The sequence below is a fragment of the Pinus tabuliformis genome, chromosome 3_2 (genome assembly GCF_031772625.1).
Source record: "Pinus tabuliformis cultivar Carrire ecotype Pingquan chromosome 3_2, CPIR1, whole genome shotgun sequence".
NCBI lineage: Eukaryota > Viridiplantae > Streptophyta > Pinopsida > Pinales > Pinaceae > Pinus > Pinus tabuliformis.
In genome coordinates this window covers 950240958-950261138 of record NC_142302.1, presented here as the reverse complement: position 1 = coordinate 950261138, position 20181 = coordinate 950240958, and the positions used below count along the sequence as shown (strand labels likewise).

The 20181-nt window shown below is 37.8% G+C and overlaps 1 protein-coding gene across 1 annotated transcript in view; it reads right to left on the bottom strand.

Moving 5' to 3' along the window:
- Positions 1–20181, bottom strand: part of LOC149183788 (phytochrome-associated serine/threonine-protein phosphatase-like) — a 209884-nt gene that overhangs the window by 116001 nt on the left and 73702 nt on the right. Inside the window, exons 2-3 of the mRNA XM_089417247.1 lie at positions 20030–20176; positions 19842–19909 (exon numbers count right to left, since the gene is read on the bottom strand). Coding sequence (XP_089273373.1) covers positions 19842–19909; positions 20030–20176 — 215 coding nt within the window. The remainder of the gene's footprint in view (positions 1–19841; positions 19910–20029; positions 20177–20181) is intronic.

Below are 20181 nucleotides of genomic sequence, written 5' to 3'. Positions count from 1 at the left end.
GAATAATAAAATCCTCCCTTACTGCACCGGTTTTCCCACATTGGGTTTTTCCAGGGACATCAGCCCAAAATAACTGTCAATGTGTGCATATTTTTGTTTCCGTATTACAATGTGATATCTGCAGCAATATTTATTTTAATGTTTGTTGAAGTAATTTCATGAATAACTTATGATGAAATAAATAGGAAAAGTAAATCAGTTGCTGCAGTGATAGAATTTTCACATAGAAGCCTTCAATGGAGGTTTTGACCTAAAGAAAAAATGAAAAGAGCATGAAACCCATGCTTCAAACTAATATTTCTTTTTCTTCTTTTTTCAATTTTACAATAAATACATAATGATGAAGTACAATAGCAATTATGAAGACCGGCCATAATTACATTTTCAACAGATCCCAAGCTTAAACAACATCTATAAGTGTATTTTTTGTTCATGGCACTCCTTGCCCAATCAGAGTCTAAGTACCCATGCAACTCCATTCCACCAATTCCAACATATCTAAGCCTAAACTACATTGTACCTCGCAAGTATATCAACACATGCTTTGTTGCCACCCAATGAACCTGTCTCAACTTCACCATGAATTCGTTGAATGTGTTCATAGCAAAACAGGTATCTGACCTAGTGTTGACCAAATACATCAAGGAACCTATCAGTTGCCTATATAATGTGGGATCCACCTACTTTCCCTCACCTGCAATCCTCATTCTAAATCTCCTCAAGATCTCAACTACATATTTTCCTCAACCAAGGAAAATTTGCCCTAGTTGTTGCCACATGCCCAATCCCAAAACTTAGTATATCAAAACGATGTCTTTCATCTCAAACTCCAAAGAAAGATCCTCCTTACACATTTCTATGATCTTCTCAGATCATGTCAAGAAAAGATCGTCAACATAAATGACCAAGATGAGCGGCCCACACTCAACATGTACATAGTACAAGTTAGAGTTTGCTTCACTTAGTGAAGCCCAATCCAAGAATATATCCATTGATCTTAGCGTACCATGTGTGTGGAGCCTACTTCAGCCCATAAAGGGCCTTCTTCAACCCAGAAACATGAGACTCTCTCCCATGCACCACAAAGCCCTGAGCTTGCTCAATATACACCTCTTCCTCAATCACCTCGTTGAGGAAGGCAGTCTTCACATCCATTTGATGTTATCTACCACCCCATCCTTGAAGCAATGGACATGACTACTCTAATGGATGCATATCTGGCAACAAGCACAAATGTCTCCTCGTAATCTAATTTCTCCTATTGGGAGAACCCTCTCACCACAAACCTCGCTTTGTACTTCTTGACATTGCCATCAGTTGCATGTTAGATCTTACAGATCCATCAATAAGTGAACACTAATTTTCCTTCAGGCCTCAACACTATGTCCCACACATCATTCCTCGAGATGGATCTATACTCCGCCATGGCATCCCTCCAATCCTTCACATCTGCAGCCTTCTCAAAAGTAGAAGTCTCAGACTCACTAATGTTGCTCATTAAGGCCAAATAACTAGAAAATCTCGTTGATAGTTTGCTTTGCTCGAAAGTGTTGCTAGGAGCCTCCACATGCTCCTCCACATCTCTTAAGGACTATTCGACCCATCTTGGCCTCCTCCTAGTAGAGCTCCAAGGAACATCTCACTCCTTTACCAGATCTACAGGTTGTGTCCATGTTGTTGGTGTTGTCAGTCCATGTTCAACCTTACAAGTCTCTCACTTCAGATCCTCCACCCTGGTCGCCTCTCTCTCATGAGACCTCCTAAAGGTCATGCCCTCATCAATTTTGACATCCCAACTAACGATAACTCTCCTTTGTACTAGAATGTAGACTTAGTAGGCCTTTGAGACTTCGTTGTAGTTCACAAATATGCCCATTTCTAACAAGGACTCCAACTTAGCCCTTTTTCCAAAGGGGTGTTGATCTGAATTGGATCCTAAAACACTCTCTAAGTTTTCATAACTCTGTAAAATTCATGCCAAAGTTTCAAAGACTTACAAAGGTCGAGCTTCTCAGGAATACCCTCGGAACATTTGTAATTTGTGAGCAGCGCGGAGCAACGAGGACCCTCGGTCAAGCGCGCAGACCGTTGGCCCATGGTAACACGTGCTGTCATGAAACAGCGAAACGAGAGGTATTTTTGAGAAACGGGGGAGGTTTCTGATATGCAATTAGCGACAAGTCGCATATTGCCGGGCAAACCCCTTAGAGAAGAAAAAGCCCCGAGCTACCCAGACCCAAAAAAGTCAAAGACTGTACGGAATTCGCCGATTCCGTCAGAGGCAGGTCCCACACAAAAACCAGCAGGATATCGGAAGGGCTTCGAGCGGTAAGCGGTTTCAACTATGTCCAGCCTGATGCCACACAGTGGGTGCCACGCGTCCAGCGGAAGAGAGAGAAAACCGCTCACATTGGACAGGTAAACATCAGGCTACTTACCTGTCCGATATGGACGGAGACCGTAAGATTTGGAAGCTCCAGATCAACGGCGGAAATGTGATCTGACGGATGACCGGATTCAACGGGGTAAACAGGCCGAGTTGTATAAAGTTTGAAGTCCGGCATGAACGGTGAGTTGGCAGAGGAATCATATCCGCAGGCATTCTGGGAGTTAACGGAAATAACGGCAGTTCAAACATTTCCAAGAGAACTGACACTCAATTCGTTATGAAACAGGTGGCCACCTCCCTGTGAGGCGTTACACAGTGATGATGATGACGCAGAACAGAGGAATTCAAACGAACAGAGGCAAGAGAACCAAAAAGCCGGGAAGTGGAAACGAACAGTCAGAAAGCAGACTAGCTTTAAAGCCATGAACTGACAGAAGCAGAAGAAGAGTTAGTTAGACGCAGAAAGCTAAGAGTAGAGGACAGAGAAAAAGTCGAGCTGACCTGCAGAGCAAAGACAGCATCGAGACAGAGCCAGAGAGAGTCAGAGAGTCTGTGTGCTCCAAAGAAGGCCTGAGAGGTTCAAGCCAACTCCTCGGCATAGGCCTATCATGTATGAGTCTCAGATTGGGCTCATACTACTGTGACCAATAGAGGTCGAGTTTCAGTAAGGAGAGTCTGTGTACTCCAGAGACTTGGGGAATCCAAGTCCAATCCTACTGATTTATATCTGTTGCGTGAGACTCAAATTGAGCTCACTGTTGTAAAAATCTGCTTTGAAAAACATAATAGAGAGGCCACCATTGAAGGCTGGACCAGGAGACGTAGCCCAAGAGCATTGGGTGAACTCCTTATTAAACTTGTTGTGTTTACATGTTTGCCTGTTATGTTTTCTCTAACTACTTCAGTGTCTATGTATTTCGCAATCTTATCAATCTGTTGCATAAAGTAACATAGGCACATCCATGCACATGAGTCTGTAATACCTTTAATTCTTTGTCCTGGATAAATTCCAGATCAAGTGGTATTAGAGCTCTAGGTTACTAAGGTTAGACAAGCTTGTGTTGGATTTCGTTGTTGAATGCTAACTAGATCAAAGTTTAAATTAGGAGAAGGAGAGTTGGTTGGAACTAACCCAGAAATTGGAAGAGTCTACCCTAAGAGGAAAATGTCAGAAGAAAACCCCTTGGAATCAGACTCCCAGTTCATGGATGGTTTCCTGACCATGAAAGCCATGGTGGAGGAAATGTATAGGGAATTTAAGAAAGGTAGAGATGAAGATTCATCAAACTCCAAACAAGACAAAGGAGTAGAAGAATCTCTCCTCCATGACCACTCTAAAGGCAAAGGGAAAGAAGAAAAACTTCCCACACCTCCTAGTAGCCCTGAAAATAAAAAGAAGACATCTCTGATTAAATTAGATGTTAAATTTGATTTGCCGATATATGATGGAGAGTTGAATGCAGAGAAGCTGGATAATTGGATTAGACAAATTGATGTTTATTGCAAAGTGCAGAGCATCGATTCAGACAAGAGTAAGATTCAGTTGGCCAGCCTACGCCTTGGAGGCACTGCCTTGGTATGGTGGGAAGGCAGGACACAAGCTGACATAAAGAAACATGGTAAAATTATTTCTGTCTGGAGTGAATTTGTTTCTGCAATTAAAAAGCAATTCTATCCACTAGCCTATATGCAGCAAGCCATGATGAGCTGGCAAACTCTTCGCCAATTAAAACGGCAAAGTGTACAAGGTTACACCCAAGAATTTTGGAAAAGAGCTTTGATTCTAGGAATTTGTTTAGACTCACCTAAAACTCTGTTGGAGTATATAGGTGGTCTACATAGCTACTTAAGGCACACTATTCTCATGTTTAATCCCACTAGCATAGATGAGGTATCTGTTCAGGCTACACATCTAGAGGCTAGAGGTAAGAATGTGAACCCAGAAGTTGGGGGATCATCAAAAACCACTGCAAGCAAAAATAAGGAGAAAAGAAAACAGAAATAGAAAGAGAGGAAGACAAATACTGTACAAAAAACCAAATCTTCATGCACTCACTGTAAGAAGGATGGTCATGATGATGAACATTGTTGGATTCTGCATCCAGAGCTAAAACCCAAGAAATACAAGGGCAAAAAGAAGAAGACTGTTGCAGCTATTCAAAAAGATTTGGGGTCAGACTCAGGGGATGAAACAACAATCGCAGCCACAGGTATAAAAGGTAAAAATTCTGAAGCATCTACTAGTAATTCTGCACAATCTATTGATAATGAAGGAAATGAGAAGAAAAGACATGAGCTTTTTCATATTCAAGTTATTTCCAAACATCAAAAGATTGATACTTTGTTTGATAGTGGCTCACAAGTAAATCTAATTTCTGAAGCAATTGTAAAGAAGTTGGGATTACTAACCACACCTCACAAGAAACCATATCTATTAGGTTGGTTATGTGATAAAGCAAAGCTACAAGTGACTAGACAATGTAAACTTAAGTTTTCTTTTGGGGCGGCATTTGTAGATGAGGTTGAGTTAGATATGGTTACTTTGGATATATGTGGAATTGTTTTAGGAAGTCCTTACTTGTATGATAGAAAAGCTATTTTCTATAGAGCTGAGAACAAGTATCAACTCATTAAATATGGAATCGAATATATTGTAAGAGCTCATAAACTCAAGAATAATTATACTCTTATAAACTCAAGGCAGATGAAAAGAATTGTACATTCATGCAAACAATTTTTACTGATGGTTGTAAAGGAAAAGAAACCTGATAAAACTAATGTATTTGAGGGTTGTGATGCTAAACAACAGTCTGATTTAGAAAAAAAAGTTTCAGAATATGATATTCTAATTCAAGAACCCAAAGGTCCGCCACCCAAAAAAGAAATATTACATGATATTAATTTGCAGCAAGATGCTCCATTACCTAACATCGGAATGTACAGGTTGTCCGCTTTAGAGAATGCAGAAATCAAGAAGCAGGTACAGGAGCTGCTCGAGAAAGGGTTCATAAGACCTGGCACATCGCCATGTGGATCTCCAATTGTCTTGGTGAGAAAGAAAGATGGCTCATGGAAAATTTGCATTGATTACCGAGCACTGAATAAGATAACGATCAAATATCGTTATCCCCTTCCTCGCATAGATGATCTATTAGATCAGTTGAAAGAAGCTGTTTATTTTTCCAAATTGGACTTGCATAGTGGTTATCATCAGGTCAGAGTTGCACAGCAAGATGCATGGAAGACTGCTTTCAAAACAAAGCAGGGATTGTATGAGTGGTTGGTTATGCTTTTTGGCTTAACTAATGCTCCTACTACTTTCATGAGAGTAATGAATGATGTACTCAGACCTTTTATTGATCATTTTGTCATTGTATATTTAGATGACATTCTTATATTCAGTAAAACATGGGAAGAACATTTAAATCGTGTCAAGCAGACTCTAGATGTTTTGAAAAGATAAAATCTTTATGTTAAGCTCTCAAAATGTCAATTTGGCAAAACATCTTTGAATTATTTGGGTCATATTGTAGGGGGTGGTGAATTGAAGATAGATCCCTCTAAGGTTGCAGTCATTGTAAACTGGCCTAAACCCAAATCTGCAGCAGTTAGAAGCTTCCTAAGAGCAGCCCAATATTGGAGAAAGTTTATTTCTAACTTTTGTTTAATTGCAGCTCCCTTACATGCTTTAACAGGATTGAACAAGGTGTTTCAGTGGGGAGGCAAACAGCAAAAAGCCTTCGACACCTTGAAAGAAAATATTAGTACAGCACTAGTACTAGCACTGCCCGATCTTCAAAGACCATTTGAGATTGAAACGGATGCCAGTGACTATGCCATGGGAGCAGTGTTGATGCAGCACGGTAAACCCATATGTTATCATTCTGAGACATTTAATTCTGCAGTAGTTAACTATCCCACATATGATAAAGAATTGTATGCATTAGTACAGAGTGTGAAAAAGTGGAAACATTACCTAATGGGCAATGAGACAATTATACATACTGACCATCAACCACTTCAATATTTTCACTCACAAACTAAGTTGCAGCAATCAAGCCACTATAGGTGGATGGGTTTTCTACAATAGTTTCATCTAGTCATCAGATATAAAAAGGGCATACACAATAAAGTTGCAGACATGTTGTCCAGACCAATCATAAATGCATCTACTAAAGCGTAATTCAGTATTGCATGAAAGCTACATTGAACAATATGCTCAAGATATAGATTTTAAAGATGTATATGCAACTTTAAGTCATGGCAAACAAGTAGAAGAATTGGATTATCATGTTAAGGACCGACTCTTGTATCATTTTGGAAAGTTATGCATTCCACAAACTAAAAGAGTAAAGATAATTCGAGAAGCACACACTTCTCTAATATCAGGTCACTTTGGTGTAAGTAAAACAGTTGCACAGCTGCAAAGATTTTGTTATTGGCCAAAAATGAATGAGACAGTTTCTAGATATGTAAGAGGGTGTACTATGTGTGCTAAAAGCAAGCCCAGCAATAGAAAACTAGGCTTGTACACTCCACTACCAGCTCCTTCTCATCCTTAGGAAAGTGTTTCCATGGACTTTGTTGGAGGACTACCTAGATCTAGAAAAGGTCGTGACTATTTATATGTTGTTGTGGATAGGTTCAGCAAAATTTGTATTTTAATACCTTGTAATAAACAGATTACAGCTGAACAAACTGCAAATTTGTTCTTTCAGCATGTATGGGTTCATTTTGGATTACCCACTTCCATTATATCTGATCGAGATACCCGATTTGTTGGGAAATTTTGGTCGAGTTTGTGGGAATTGATGGACACCAGACTGAAAAAGAGCACAGCTTTTCATCCGCAAACAAATGGCCAAACAGAAGTGGTCAACAGGACAGTGATCCAGTTGCTCAGAGGCTATTGCAGCAAGCATCCCAAGCTTTGGGATGAACATTTATGTTATGTGCAGCATGCTTACAACCGAGCTAAACATTCTTCTACACAGAAATCTCCTTTTGAGACCTGTTTTAGTTTCACACCAAGGTCTCCCTTGGATTTTGTCTTTGGTAAAAACATAGCAGTTGATGGACACAGTGATGTGGACAGGGCAACCAAGTTCATTGAACAAATCCAAGAGATTCACCAGGCAATACAGGGACAGTTGGAAAAGAGCCAAGCCAAGTACAAGGCAAGGCATGATAAGCATCGAATTGAGCATAGTTTCCAAGTTGGTGATCAAGTCTGGCTGTATATCAGCAAAGACAGAATGCAAGGTGAAGGTAAGAAGTTGAAGCCAATAAGATATGGACCTTTCAAGATACTTGAGAAAATTGGTGAGAATGCTTTTTGCCTTGATTTACCAGCTTACATGCACATCTACTCAGTTGTTAATGCAAACAGCTTGAGACTATTTGAACCTTCATTAATTGAAGATCCCGAAGAGCAGAGTCAACTGCCTTCTATTGATGATCTGTTGCCTGAATATCTCAATGAGTTGCAGGAAGATACAGCTCTGGACAGGAAGGTGAGAACTGCACGCAGAGGGGATGTCGAGTACCTCAGGATTGGACCCAAAGGTTCAAATGGATAGAAATTGGGCAAGCGAGGAATCTATACCCTCACTTGATTGATGCTTAAAGACCAACTTTTGGTGGTCCAAAATATTTTTTCCAGTGGGAAGGTCGTGATCCGAATTGGATCCTAAAACGCTTTCTAAGTTTTCATAACTCTGTAAAATTCATGCATGCCAAAGTTTCAAAGACTTACAAAGGTCGAGCTTATCAGGAATACCCTCAGAACAGTTGTAATTTGTGAGCAGCGCGGAGCAACGAGGACCCTCGGTCAAACGCGCAGACCGTTGGCCCATGGTAACGTGCACTATCATGAAACAACGAAACAGGAGGTCTTTTTGAGAAATGGGGGAGGTTTCTGATATGTGATTAGCGACAAGTCACATATCGTCAGGCAAACCCCTTAGAGAAGAAAAAGCCCAGAGCGACCCGGACCCGAAAAAAGTCAAAAACCGTACGGAATTCGCCGATTCCGTCAGAGGAGGGTCCCACACAAAAGCCAGCAGGTTATTAGAAGGGCTTTGAGCGGTAAGCAGTTTCAACCGAGTCCCGCCCGATGTCACACACTGGGTGCCACGCGTCCGACAGAAGAGAGAGAAAACCGCTCACATCAGACGAGTAAACCTCAGGCTCCTTACCCGCCTGATATGGACGGAGACCGTAGGATCTGGAAGCTCCAGATCGACGGTGGAAATGTGATCCGACGGATGACTAAATTCAACGGGGTAAACAAGCCGAGTTGTATAAAGTTTGAAGTCCGGCATGAACAGTGAGTTAGCAAAGGAATCATATTCGCGGGCATTCTGGGAGTTAAACGGAAATAACGGCAATTCAAACATTTCCAAGAGAACTGACACTCAGTTCGTTATGAAACAAGTGGCCACCTCCCTGTGAGGCGTTACACAGTGATGATGATGACGCAGAACAGAGGAATTCAAACAGACAGAGGCAGGAGAACCATAAAGCCAAGAAGTGGAAACGAACAGTCAGAAAGCAGACTGGCTTTAAAGCCATGAACTGACAGAAGCAGAAGAAGAGTTAGTTAGACGCAGAAAGCTAAGAGCAAAGGACAAAGAAAGTAAGTCAAGCTAACCTACAGAGCAAAGGTAGCATCGAGACAGAGCCAGAGAGAGTCAGAGAGTTTGTGTGCTCCAGAGAAGGCTTGAGAGGTTCAAGCAAACTCCTCGGCATAGGCCTATCATGTATGAGTCTCACATTGGGCTCATACTACTGTGACCAATAGAGGTCGAGTTTCAGTAAGGAGAGTCTGTGTACTCCAAAGACTTGGGGGATCCAAGTCCAGTCCTACTGATTTATATCTATTGCGTGAGACTCAAATTGAGCTCACTATTGTAAAATTATGCTTTGAAAAACATAATAGAGAGGCCACCACTGAAGGTTGGACCAGGAGACGTAGCCCAGGAGCATTGGGTGAACTCCTTATTAAACTTGTTGTGTTTACATGTTTGCCTGTTATGTTTTCTCTAACTACTTCAGTGTCTATGTATTTCGCAATCTTATCGATCCGTTGCATAAAGTAACATAGGCACATCCATGCACACGAGTCTGTAATACCTTTAATTCTTTGTCCTGGATAAATACCAGATCAGGTGTGAACATAAACTGGACTACGAAATGCGCAAATGACTTACCTCTAGCTTCACACCTGTAAAAATCTGCTCATGATTCATATCCTCCAACATACTGTGAGGATTCCTATTCTCCAAATACATCGTTATAGTGCAAGCCTTCGCCCACAAAAACATAGGCAATTCCTAGTCATAAATCATTGCCCTCGTTGCCTCCATTATGGTACTGCTTTTCCTTTTGGAAGCCCCATTCTGCTAAGGGTTGTACGATAACGTGAACTCCTTGATACTTGCTTCCCAACAAAAATCTTGGAACTCATTGGAGGTATACTCACCCACATTATCTGATCTCAACACCTTAATCCTCTTCCCATCTAGTTCTCCACAAGAGCATTAAACTTTTGAAACCAATCAAAGACTTCACCTTTGGTGTTCAGGAAGTAAATCCAAGTCTTCCAAGAAAAATCATCTATGAATGTCGCAAAGTACAATGACCTGGTGATTGATTCCACTAACATAGGACCACAAATCTCTAAATGTGCCAAAGCCAACACACCTTTGGACCTGGTCTCATTGTGAGGAAATGCGGCCTTTGCTTGCTTGTCAAGCGCACACCCCTTGAACACTCCCTCTTACTCCACCTTGATCTGTGGAAAACCTATAACTGTTCTTTGTAACATACGAAGAGCCCTGTAGTGTAGGTGTCCCATCCTCCTGTGCTAAAGATCACTCTAGCTATCACTCTCATGTACGAGAGGCTTCAGCAGTCGTCCTCTCAATAAATAGATATTTTTCTCCCTTCTCCCAATTACTCCCCTCTTGCTCGGATTAGCTCCTCTCGACCCAATAGCCACTTCACTTCCCATGAAGCTGACCTCTAGTCCTCTATCTTCCGAAGCCAAAACTGAAAGGAGATTCTTCTACAAACCCGGTACAAACAAGACTTCATTCACCTCCATGATACATCTTGAGTTCATTTGAAACTCATTGCTACCGCTCCCCTCTACTGCAAACTTGAAATTATCACCAAGCTCTACACATATATTTCTAGGCTCCTTGGTCATGTTGGTGAAAATATCTCAGGATCTTGTTATGTAACGAAGCGCTCCACTGTCCACAAACCAAACACCTCTCATGACAGTTTGAGAAAGGCAAAATACCAAAACAAAGTTCTTCTCAAACTTTCCAGTCAATTCATCCATCTATGTAGTGGTTGTCGTGGTTGTCTTTCCCTTGCCCTTGTTCCTATTTGGACATTGTTGTCACACAGAGTGTCTAGGCACTGCGACAATGCTCAGACCGGGGGCTGTCACCCTGATCCCCAATCTCTCCGTTTAAGTCGTCTCCCTATAGCAGGCTAAGGGGGGTAGACCCTATGGGATAAAGGAAGACCAACTGGGAAACAGCTGGCTTGGGAGACACAACGAGGCAATCAAATACTTGATTAAGGCTTAGTGATGATTTAAATTCAATTTTAAGAGATTAATACCAGTGCCTTATGGAGTTAATGAAAACCAAGTAATTGATTAGCTACTGTTGCTAATGAAAAAATTAACGATTGCTTGAAAAATATTTGCAAAATATCTAACATGTGATGAGCATCAAATAATTCAAGCAAAACAATCAATTGCACAATGACTTAACAATGTTCCAGCGATTAAATTTCTAAAGTTTAAATATTTGAAACAATCATGAAATTTAAATGCTTACTAATTTCAATCCTAGAAATAAAAAATTTATGCTTGGAGAACTCAAATCTAGGAAAAATTCACCACTTTCAATAGTTAATCCTCAAATATTGCAATTTAAGCACATTTAACCATAGAAAAATGACAAATATTAATACCACAAAAATTCTCCTTTAAATTTTACTCTTGATGAATAAGGAAAAAAAAAAAATTTAAATGATTAAAACATAAATCAAAATCATAAAGAAAAATGACTAAATTCTAAAACTAGAAAAAAAAACCTCTTTGTGCTTTTGGGATTTTTTTATTTTTTTATTGTTTTGGATTTATTTTAAAATCAAAATCAAAATGGAACAAAACTAAAATTAAATATATCTAAAGCTAAAACTAAAACCTAAGCGTATCAAATATATACAAAAATGAAAATCGAATTTTTAAAATTTTTATATATTAACACACACTTCATAAAAAAAAAAAAGTACGTAGACCAAAAGATGCCTAACCCTAAATCAAAAATAAAACTAAAAAAAAATATTATGAATACCCTAACTTAACTAAAACCATCAAAAAAAGGGTCGAAATGTTTTATTGTTATTCTACAGGTCGACAACAGTGAAGGATGAGGGAGCAAATGAGGTTGCGGGTTGAGCGTTTGTGACTGCTGCAAGGAGGTAAACGCATCGATGGGAATGGAAAATGTGGAAAGGGATTGGGATCACGCAAATTTGGGCAACGTGTAGGCAGATTGGACATGGAATGAGGGGCTGCGTGCAGGCAGAGTGAGAAGCTGGGATGGAGCAGCGCTTTATGAATGCAGATTTGAGCAGCAGACAGCAGGGAAAGGTGAGCAGCATGGATGGATTTGACAGAAAGGGGGCAACGAGGGTTTTGAGTGGCTATGGACAACTGCGTTGAGGGATAGAGGACGACGCGTGGAGTTGGCAAACAACTGAAGCAATGGGTAAATGCAGGTCGATAATGAGAGCTTGATTGAGCAGTAAAAGAAAAACTTGGCACACTGAGAGCATTGGAGAGGTTTGAGTGATAAAGAATGCCAAGAGGAAATGCGTGGAGGATGAGGGTTTGGATGGCTGCGTTGAAAATAAATCTAACTGATTTGAAGCTTTGACGTTGGACGTGTGAATGGACAACAAATGAGGATGAAACGCAGGGCTGGAGGGGCGTTTGAAGATTTGAGAATGACGCAGCAGATGATGAGATATGCAGCCTCAGGCAGCGGGAAAATACTAATAATTACTGAGACAACAAGGGTTTGAAAAATGTAGGTAGGGCAGAGACTGGCCAGTGGGAGAAAACTGCGTGTAGGTTTGGCAACAATCCCACAACCTGCTTAAAAAATTTCAAAAAATTTTCTGTAACAAAATGAAACCCCAGGCAACAGCAGACAAATAGCCTGAAAAACCCTCGAATTTCTTCATAAACCCCCGCAAGAGCTGATCTTGAGGCCAAATCTTACTCTCCAAGGCCTAGATCTGGCTTCAAACAAAAAAATTTCCTCAGATCTGCAACCTGCAATGATAAAAATGCCCAGAAACAATATATGCAAGGATGAAACTAAAAACCAGCTAAACAATTACAATATCCACAAGTTAAAGGCTCTACGCAGCCAGATCTGTCATTATGCCTCACATATATTTTTAAAATTTTGAATTTAAGATGAGGTGCTTTAGAAAACCCTTCATGCATCCACAACAAAAGTTCTAATGATAAGCCTGGGATCAAAACCAACTGGGCTCTTCAGAAAATTCTATCTAGGAGTTGGCTGGTCTAACTGAAGACTTCCCTGAATGCCCGGTGATCTCAAAATTAAGGATTACCTGGACAGCTTAATTCAACCATTAATATAGAGAGAGAAAACGACAATGAAATTCAGATTTAATGGAGATACCTGCCATTATATTTAGAAATATCATTCAAACCCTATTAATCAAACAAAATACCTGTGTTTAAATCACTCTTCTTTAAGCTAACATCAATGGCTGAAAGTAAATCTATGCAAGGAAATAAAACATCTTACAGCATTTTTCCGAAAAGAAACACCAGCAGAGATTAACCCCAAAGTCTTTCCTTATTTGCACATGAAAAACGATTACAAGAGAGCTTTCACTTAACACATGACTCCAAGATCGAATGATCTCAACTGACCACTGACCTCCTATTTAAAGAAAAATTTCCCAACGACTAGTTCGAATGATCCTTGTCAAAGTGATCTCGACCGTTCATGAAGATCAAAAAATCTTTTAATTTCATCTGTCGAAATTAAAATAATGAGGAAATTCGAAATTATCATTTAAATGCATTTTAATTAATTCAAAATTTTAATTTTTGAATTAATTTCCTCAAAATTTTGACTTTGACTTAACCCTAGTGACCAAGGGCATAAAATTTAGCAAAATAATCATTTAACCTTAGTCCCTGGACCTCTTAAAATTTATTTTTTTTAAGGACCCTCGAACTTAGCCTTTGGAAAATTTAAAATTACCAAGGACCTAGGACTTAAGACTTAGGACTTATGAGGGGATAAATTATTTTTCTAATCCTGAAAACATTTTACATCGTGAGTTTTACATTTTTTACATCTCAAGGGGGAAAACCCATTTGACATAGACCCTCATAGACTACCCAGTTCTGCGACACAAATATAATCAGCAGATCAAGCAAGTTGTAATAAAATAACCTAACCAAATAGTTAGGATTATTCCTAAATCACTTTTACATAGACTCGATCTAGCACACTAGGACTTCCCTAAGATTCTAATGACAAAATCCGTTCCGGCTTTGGGGTTAGGCTGAAAGAAAACTCTGTCGATCATGGATCGATGAGACAAAAAACCTTCTGGAACGTAGATTAACACTAGAAAATTAAATTTACCTAAGCAATTACATACATGACACGTATCTACTAAGATTATTTACAATTTACACATGCAGATTGGGTTTACAATATAACATAATTACGCTGATGATGATAGTCGAATGGCATGGACACGACGTTCAAGCGTTACCCTTTTGCGAAAAAAGGGAGTGTACTGCTATGGGTCGTTGACATGTAGTGGTACTGGAAAAATGTCCGAACCAATATGACAAGGATGATCCTTGTGATTTTGAACAGATACTTGGAAGGAAATGATCTAGAATATTTCTGATTTTTATTTTAATTTTGATTTTAGACAGGTATCTGCTAACATAGCATGTTAGAGGTTTTAGACAATAATGTCTTCTTTTATCACGCCAACTGGTGCTTCACTTTTTGCTCCCCCATGCAATTTATTAGATATTTAATGTTGATTTTGTTTGGGAAATAGGGTATTCCATACAAGACGAACACTTTCAGTAAGTTAGTAGCCACTCACACAACCAAATCAAAGAGTATAATGATAGTATTTTTATGTTGTTAAAACCCTCTAAGAGAGAAATAGTCTATGGCCCCAACCAACGTGGCCATTTGAGGCAATTGTATTCACGCAAAAGAAAAAAATACATAAGGGAATTCTCATAATCAAACAATAGCCACGACCCTCTATACTCTTTAAATAGAGATCATGGACCAATCAAGTGTTAAACCACTAATCAATAGCCATTAGTATCAAGAAGAATACGAGCCATCAAATCACTGTATGTCTGGAACATATCGTGGCCATCGGATTACAATACAACTACTACGAAACACACTTTTATCTAATAGGACACATTAGACCAAGTTGAACTTAACTAACTCATAAGTATCTAAATATCATAACAGTTTCTTAATTTTAAATTGCATCCTAACTGAGGCCTGTTCTGGCAACCCATTTTTTGGTATCTAAATGCTCATAAATACTTATAATTTATTCCTTACTAATATAAGAAATTAAAAGCATTTCTATAAGATAAAGGTATATAAACAGGTAAAATTATAAATACTATGATTCTAGATGAGAAGTCATTATGAAGGAGAATAACAAAGTTAAAAGATTCAGAACACCCACTTTGTTTATCATTGGATATAGTTCTAAATTGTAACTGAGATCCAAGGCCATTTGCTCCTATTGACTATTGATTATCATTAAATGTAGTATTCATTTATATCTCTTATATTGACCAATCTTGGACTTAAAATCTTAACCACCCAAATTGTCATTTTGACACTACACAATGTCATCTTATATGCAGTATTAGGCTAAGTCAACAAGTTTGGCGAACAAATTAATTAAATTCAAAGTTCATCGAATTTCATTCCTGGGCAAATTTATTTGATGAGGTTCACAAATATCAAGCCAAACACAAACACCAATAATATCAGGAAATTTGCCTAAAATTCTATTGAAATGTGTTTCAAGATCGTTATGAAATCACAGGAAATTCAAAGAGGTCTTTAATTAAAAAACAATAAAACCCTAAAGGCTAAAACCTACTCACTTTAAAAGAACAAATTCCAGGTTGCCTACACTAACGTAATGTTCTCTTTGAATGTCAAATTTGACAAAGAGGGAGAGACCAATACGATTTAAGTTAGCTTTGGGAGGACGTTGGGGTTCATGTTGTTAATTTACATAGAACATGACATTTTTTTAATATTTTTTGTTTCTATTTAAATAATATTTTTCATTTCTCGGGGAGGTAGGAGCAGGAGAGGTTATCCTTTGCCCGAACAAAGAAAGGGAGATTCAATTTGCCTGGGGATTAGGGATATCATCAAATCACCAAGTTGAATATTTAGCTCTATGGCAGGGCTTGGAATTGGCTTACTCCAGGGAATCGTCAATTTATGGTCTTTAACAATTCAAAGATTGTGATCCAGCAGGTAATTAAAATCAAAGGAGAAGAGGAGAAAATACCGACTCCTGTTTTACATTAGATCAAATTAGTAGCGGATAAATTTGATATAATCGAATTTTTTCACATTAAAAGAAACCTTAATTTAGTGGCAAATTCCTTAGCTAACCAAGGTGCACTCTTAGAACAAGGTAAGTTAAAAATCAACGAAGGGGGATTGTCCTTCAAAGCAATTCCATGATAATTTGAATCATTATTTTGTCTCTAATCGTAATACGCATTAAACATGGATTGAAGAGTCAGGGATTATCATATGCATCAGCTTTGTATTACTCTTTGTTGAAAAATGTGTAACTAGGTTCGATCTTCATAAATATGAAATGTAATTTAGGTTTTTGTATATTGTAAAATGAAAGAAAAATTATTATTATTATTATTATTGGAGCACGGGTTTCATGCTCAAGGTATTTTATTTTATAGGTCAAGAACCCATTGAGTGCTTCTAGGGTTTGTCCTAGGTTAAGAAGTCAAAAGACTCATTGTCATAAGTTGAAGACCCCATTGGGCACATTGTAATTTGTAAAGAAAATTATTTTTGTCATTAAAAGTGTCAAAATACCCTTCAAGACCAAGTCAACCTGTCAGCTGGTAAGTCGGCCTAATTTGAGGAGCCACATCCACTCTTGAGAAGCCTATATAAAGGAGGAAACTCGACCTCCTTGAAGCACATTCATCTCACACTCATCCAAGTGAAGGAGGAATAAGAAGAAGGCAACGAAGAAGGTAGAGGAGTAAGAAGACTTGGTTTTGGATTATTTATCTCTCCCACGTGCAAAGGAAGGCTAGGGTTTCTACAACAAATCTAGGGTTTTCTTCTACAAGTTCGATCTTGAGGAAGGGAAGGAAAGAAGGTCAAGCAAAGATCACAAGAAGCCATCCACAAACTCCAGCTAATAATAAAAAATAAAAAGAGAGAGAGAAAGCCAAGCGAAGGTCTGAGGGAGCCTTGGAAGGTTGAACGAAGCTCACACGTGTGGCAGCAGCGACTGCAGAACCGCTGAAAATTTCAATTCTGTGGTGGAGGCCGAAATTTTGCAACTAGGGGTTGAAGTTGTGCTACTGGAAGACATTTGACTGGGTTTAACTTGGAGAAGGAAAGCACATCATCCGGAAAGGTTGGACTTGGTCTTGGAGGGTATTGGTCTTGGTCTAGAGGTCTTGGAATTCGTCAATTGAAGGATCTATAAAGAAGAGAAGAGATTTACGGGTTTTCCTCTCAAGAGGAGAGGTTTTGGCCCTGGCTTGTGGCCTATATTTTGTGTTCTTGTTCTTCTTGTTTTTGGTAGCTGTTTGGTGATATACAAACATAATAATAACTGAAAAAGCTAATGAGTAAGAAAAAGTAAAAATACATCACAAGTAGTTATCATAGAAAGATAAATCACTCTAGTCATTTCCCTTTAGATTTCTCAACACTCTGAAACCTCATTAAATTCAGTATTATTGAAACAGAGACTTATTACCATGGAGAGTTGTGCCATTGCGGACATCTGGACAGCAATCATCATAGTTTGATGGGCAAAGGACAGATGGAAAAGGAAAGATGTGTTTTATAAGGTCATTCAAATGTACGAAGCCCATCCCTCTGCATGCGAAGCTCAAATTGCATATGTCAATTTCATGCTTTTATCCAAACTCGCCTTCAAGCGCAATCTTTTCATTATGGTCTCTGAATGTATGGTATCTAAGAGTCGAATCGACATTAATGTTTGATGCAGTAGACTCAATTCAAGGAAGCTAGGTTTGACGATATTTATAGAATGTTGGGGATAGCTTGGAGGCAAACAACCTTCAATCAAAGATTTAGTTTGTCGAGTTTGTCAACAGATCTCGCATAATATCAAAATTAGGGAGCGCAAGATGGGAAAGAAGAGGAAGAACTTGGTCTCATCCTTGCAAGGATGGTAGGTGTTCTGGAATTCGTCATCTCTTTGATCTCCAGGCACACAAAAATGATTCTGGATGAATCTATGGCTCAAAACGAATTGTTAGCCCAAATAATGGGAATATTGAAAGTCAAGATGGATTGTCTTCAGTCGGCGAATGAAATGTTGGAATTCCGTGTGGGGAAATTGGTTCAGGTCAAGGCTGGTAATGTCGATGTGGTTTTTGTTGGTAATGTTAATATGGTTTGTGTTGGAGCAAAAGTGGGTAATATGGAGCAGTCCAGAAATATTGAACAGCAAGAGGCAAGTAAACTCAATCTTGCAAATGACCAAGAAGACTCTACTCAACTCGAGACAGAGGACTTTGATTACCAAGTTGCTCCTGGAATGGAGAATATGTAGTTTTTTCATGCAGTGATTAATCTTTTGTTATGTTTTGCAAGTATGTAGTGTTTTTTGGGGGATATATGGAGAAAATCATATCAAAGTAGTAGTATGTAACTTAGGGATTAATAGTATCAGTTCTACATGGAGCTTTTCGACAATGGCAAAAGAATCTTTGGATTATGTTGTACAGGGTCGTGGCCTTCAAACCAGGTTTTTTTAATGAAATGCATAATCATTCCTTTAAAATATATATATACATATATTTCGTTTCTATTTGTTTATTTTTATCTTACAATTTTGATATGTTAACTTTTAATTATACCATACACATGTAAATTATATAAATTTAAATATTTATAAACAGTTATATTAAAAGTGTAATAATTCAATAAAATATAGAAGTTAAATATATAAAATTAACATATATAAATTAAAAAAATTATTTTAATCTTTAAATTTTGTTCACACACACACACTTAAATTATATAAATATTTATAATATAAACAGTTATAATAAGCCCCAAGGATAGCTCAATTGGTCGAGTTCCTGTTGCTAAGTACCTCACTTATTGGGAGGTCATGGGGTCAAATCTCCTCGACACCCTTGGTGTTAGGCCTTGCTAGTTTGGCTGACTAACAGATCCCTTTGGGTTGATCTACTTGGATTTTCCCGTGGAGGTAGCAGCCACTCAGTGTCTGTGAACCACCCTTAAAAAAATATAAGCAGTTATAATAAAAGTGTAATATTTCAATAAAATATAAAAGTTAAATATATAAAAGAAACACACACACACATATATATATTTTGTTGTTATTTATTATTTTTGAATATATATGTGTATCAATTTTTTATTTATACCATACACAGTTAAATTATATAAATTTATATATTTATAAACGATTACAATGTGTAATATTTCAATAAAATATTGAAGTTAAATATACAAAAGAAACATATGTACATTAAAAAAAAAAAAAGAATCTTTAAATTCTGTTGTCATTTATTATTTTTGAATATATGTAAATTTTTTATTTATACCATACACACTTAAGTTATATAAATTTATATATTTATAAGCAGTTATAACAAAAATGTGATATTTCAATAAAATATAAAAGTGAAATATACAAAGAAACATATGTAAATTAAAAAATTATCTTAATCTTTAAAAATTGTTGTCATTTATTATTTCAGAAATAGTAAATGACTACAAAATTTATAGAATATTCTATTTTATATATATATATATATATATATAACTCTTTTTTATATATCTTCACATTATATATAAAAAAGAGTTACAAAAAATTATATTTATGCATATAATTTAACTGTCCAATTTTTATCAAACTTTAAAGTCGTCAAACTCGAACACAAACCAGAAACAGGAGACTTAGGTATTAGGCTCTCTATGTACACTTCAAATAACTGACATGATAAACAACTTCATAATATATGATGCATCGAGTATAGTTGAAATAATGTCATTTGGCAGTACGAATATACCTTGCTTTTAATAATAAAAGAATCGTGAATACTTCAATGCTGTTGTATCCTCTATCGACAAAATCTCCCTGCCAAAATTACATCAAAGGTATGTCTGTACACTGAAACAGTAAAAGAAACAAACCGAAACTTTATACAGCATTATCTTAATACTGGAAATGTGATTTCAAACCTACTATGTCACTTACCATAAATATATAATTTGTATCCGGCACCTGACCTCCTGTCTGGAAAAGTTTCATTAGATCATGAAATTGTCCATGGATGTCTCCACACACTGTCACTGGACTATGAACAGGCTGTACATTAGATTCCTCCACCAGTATCTCCTTCACCTGCA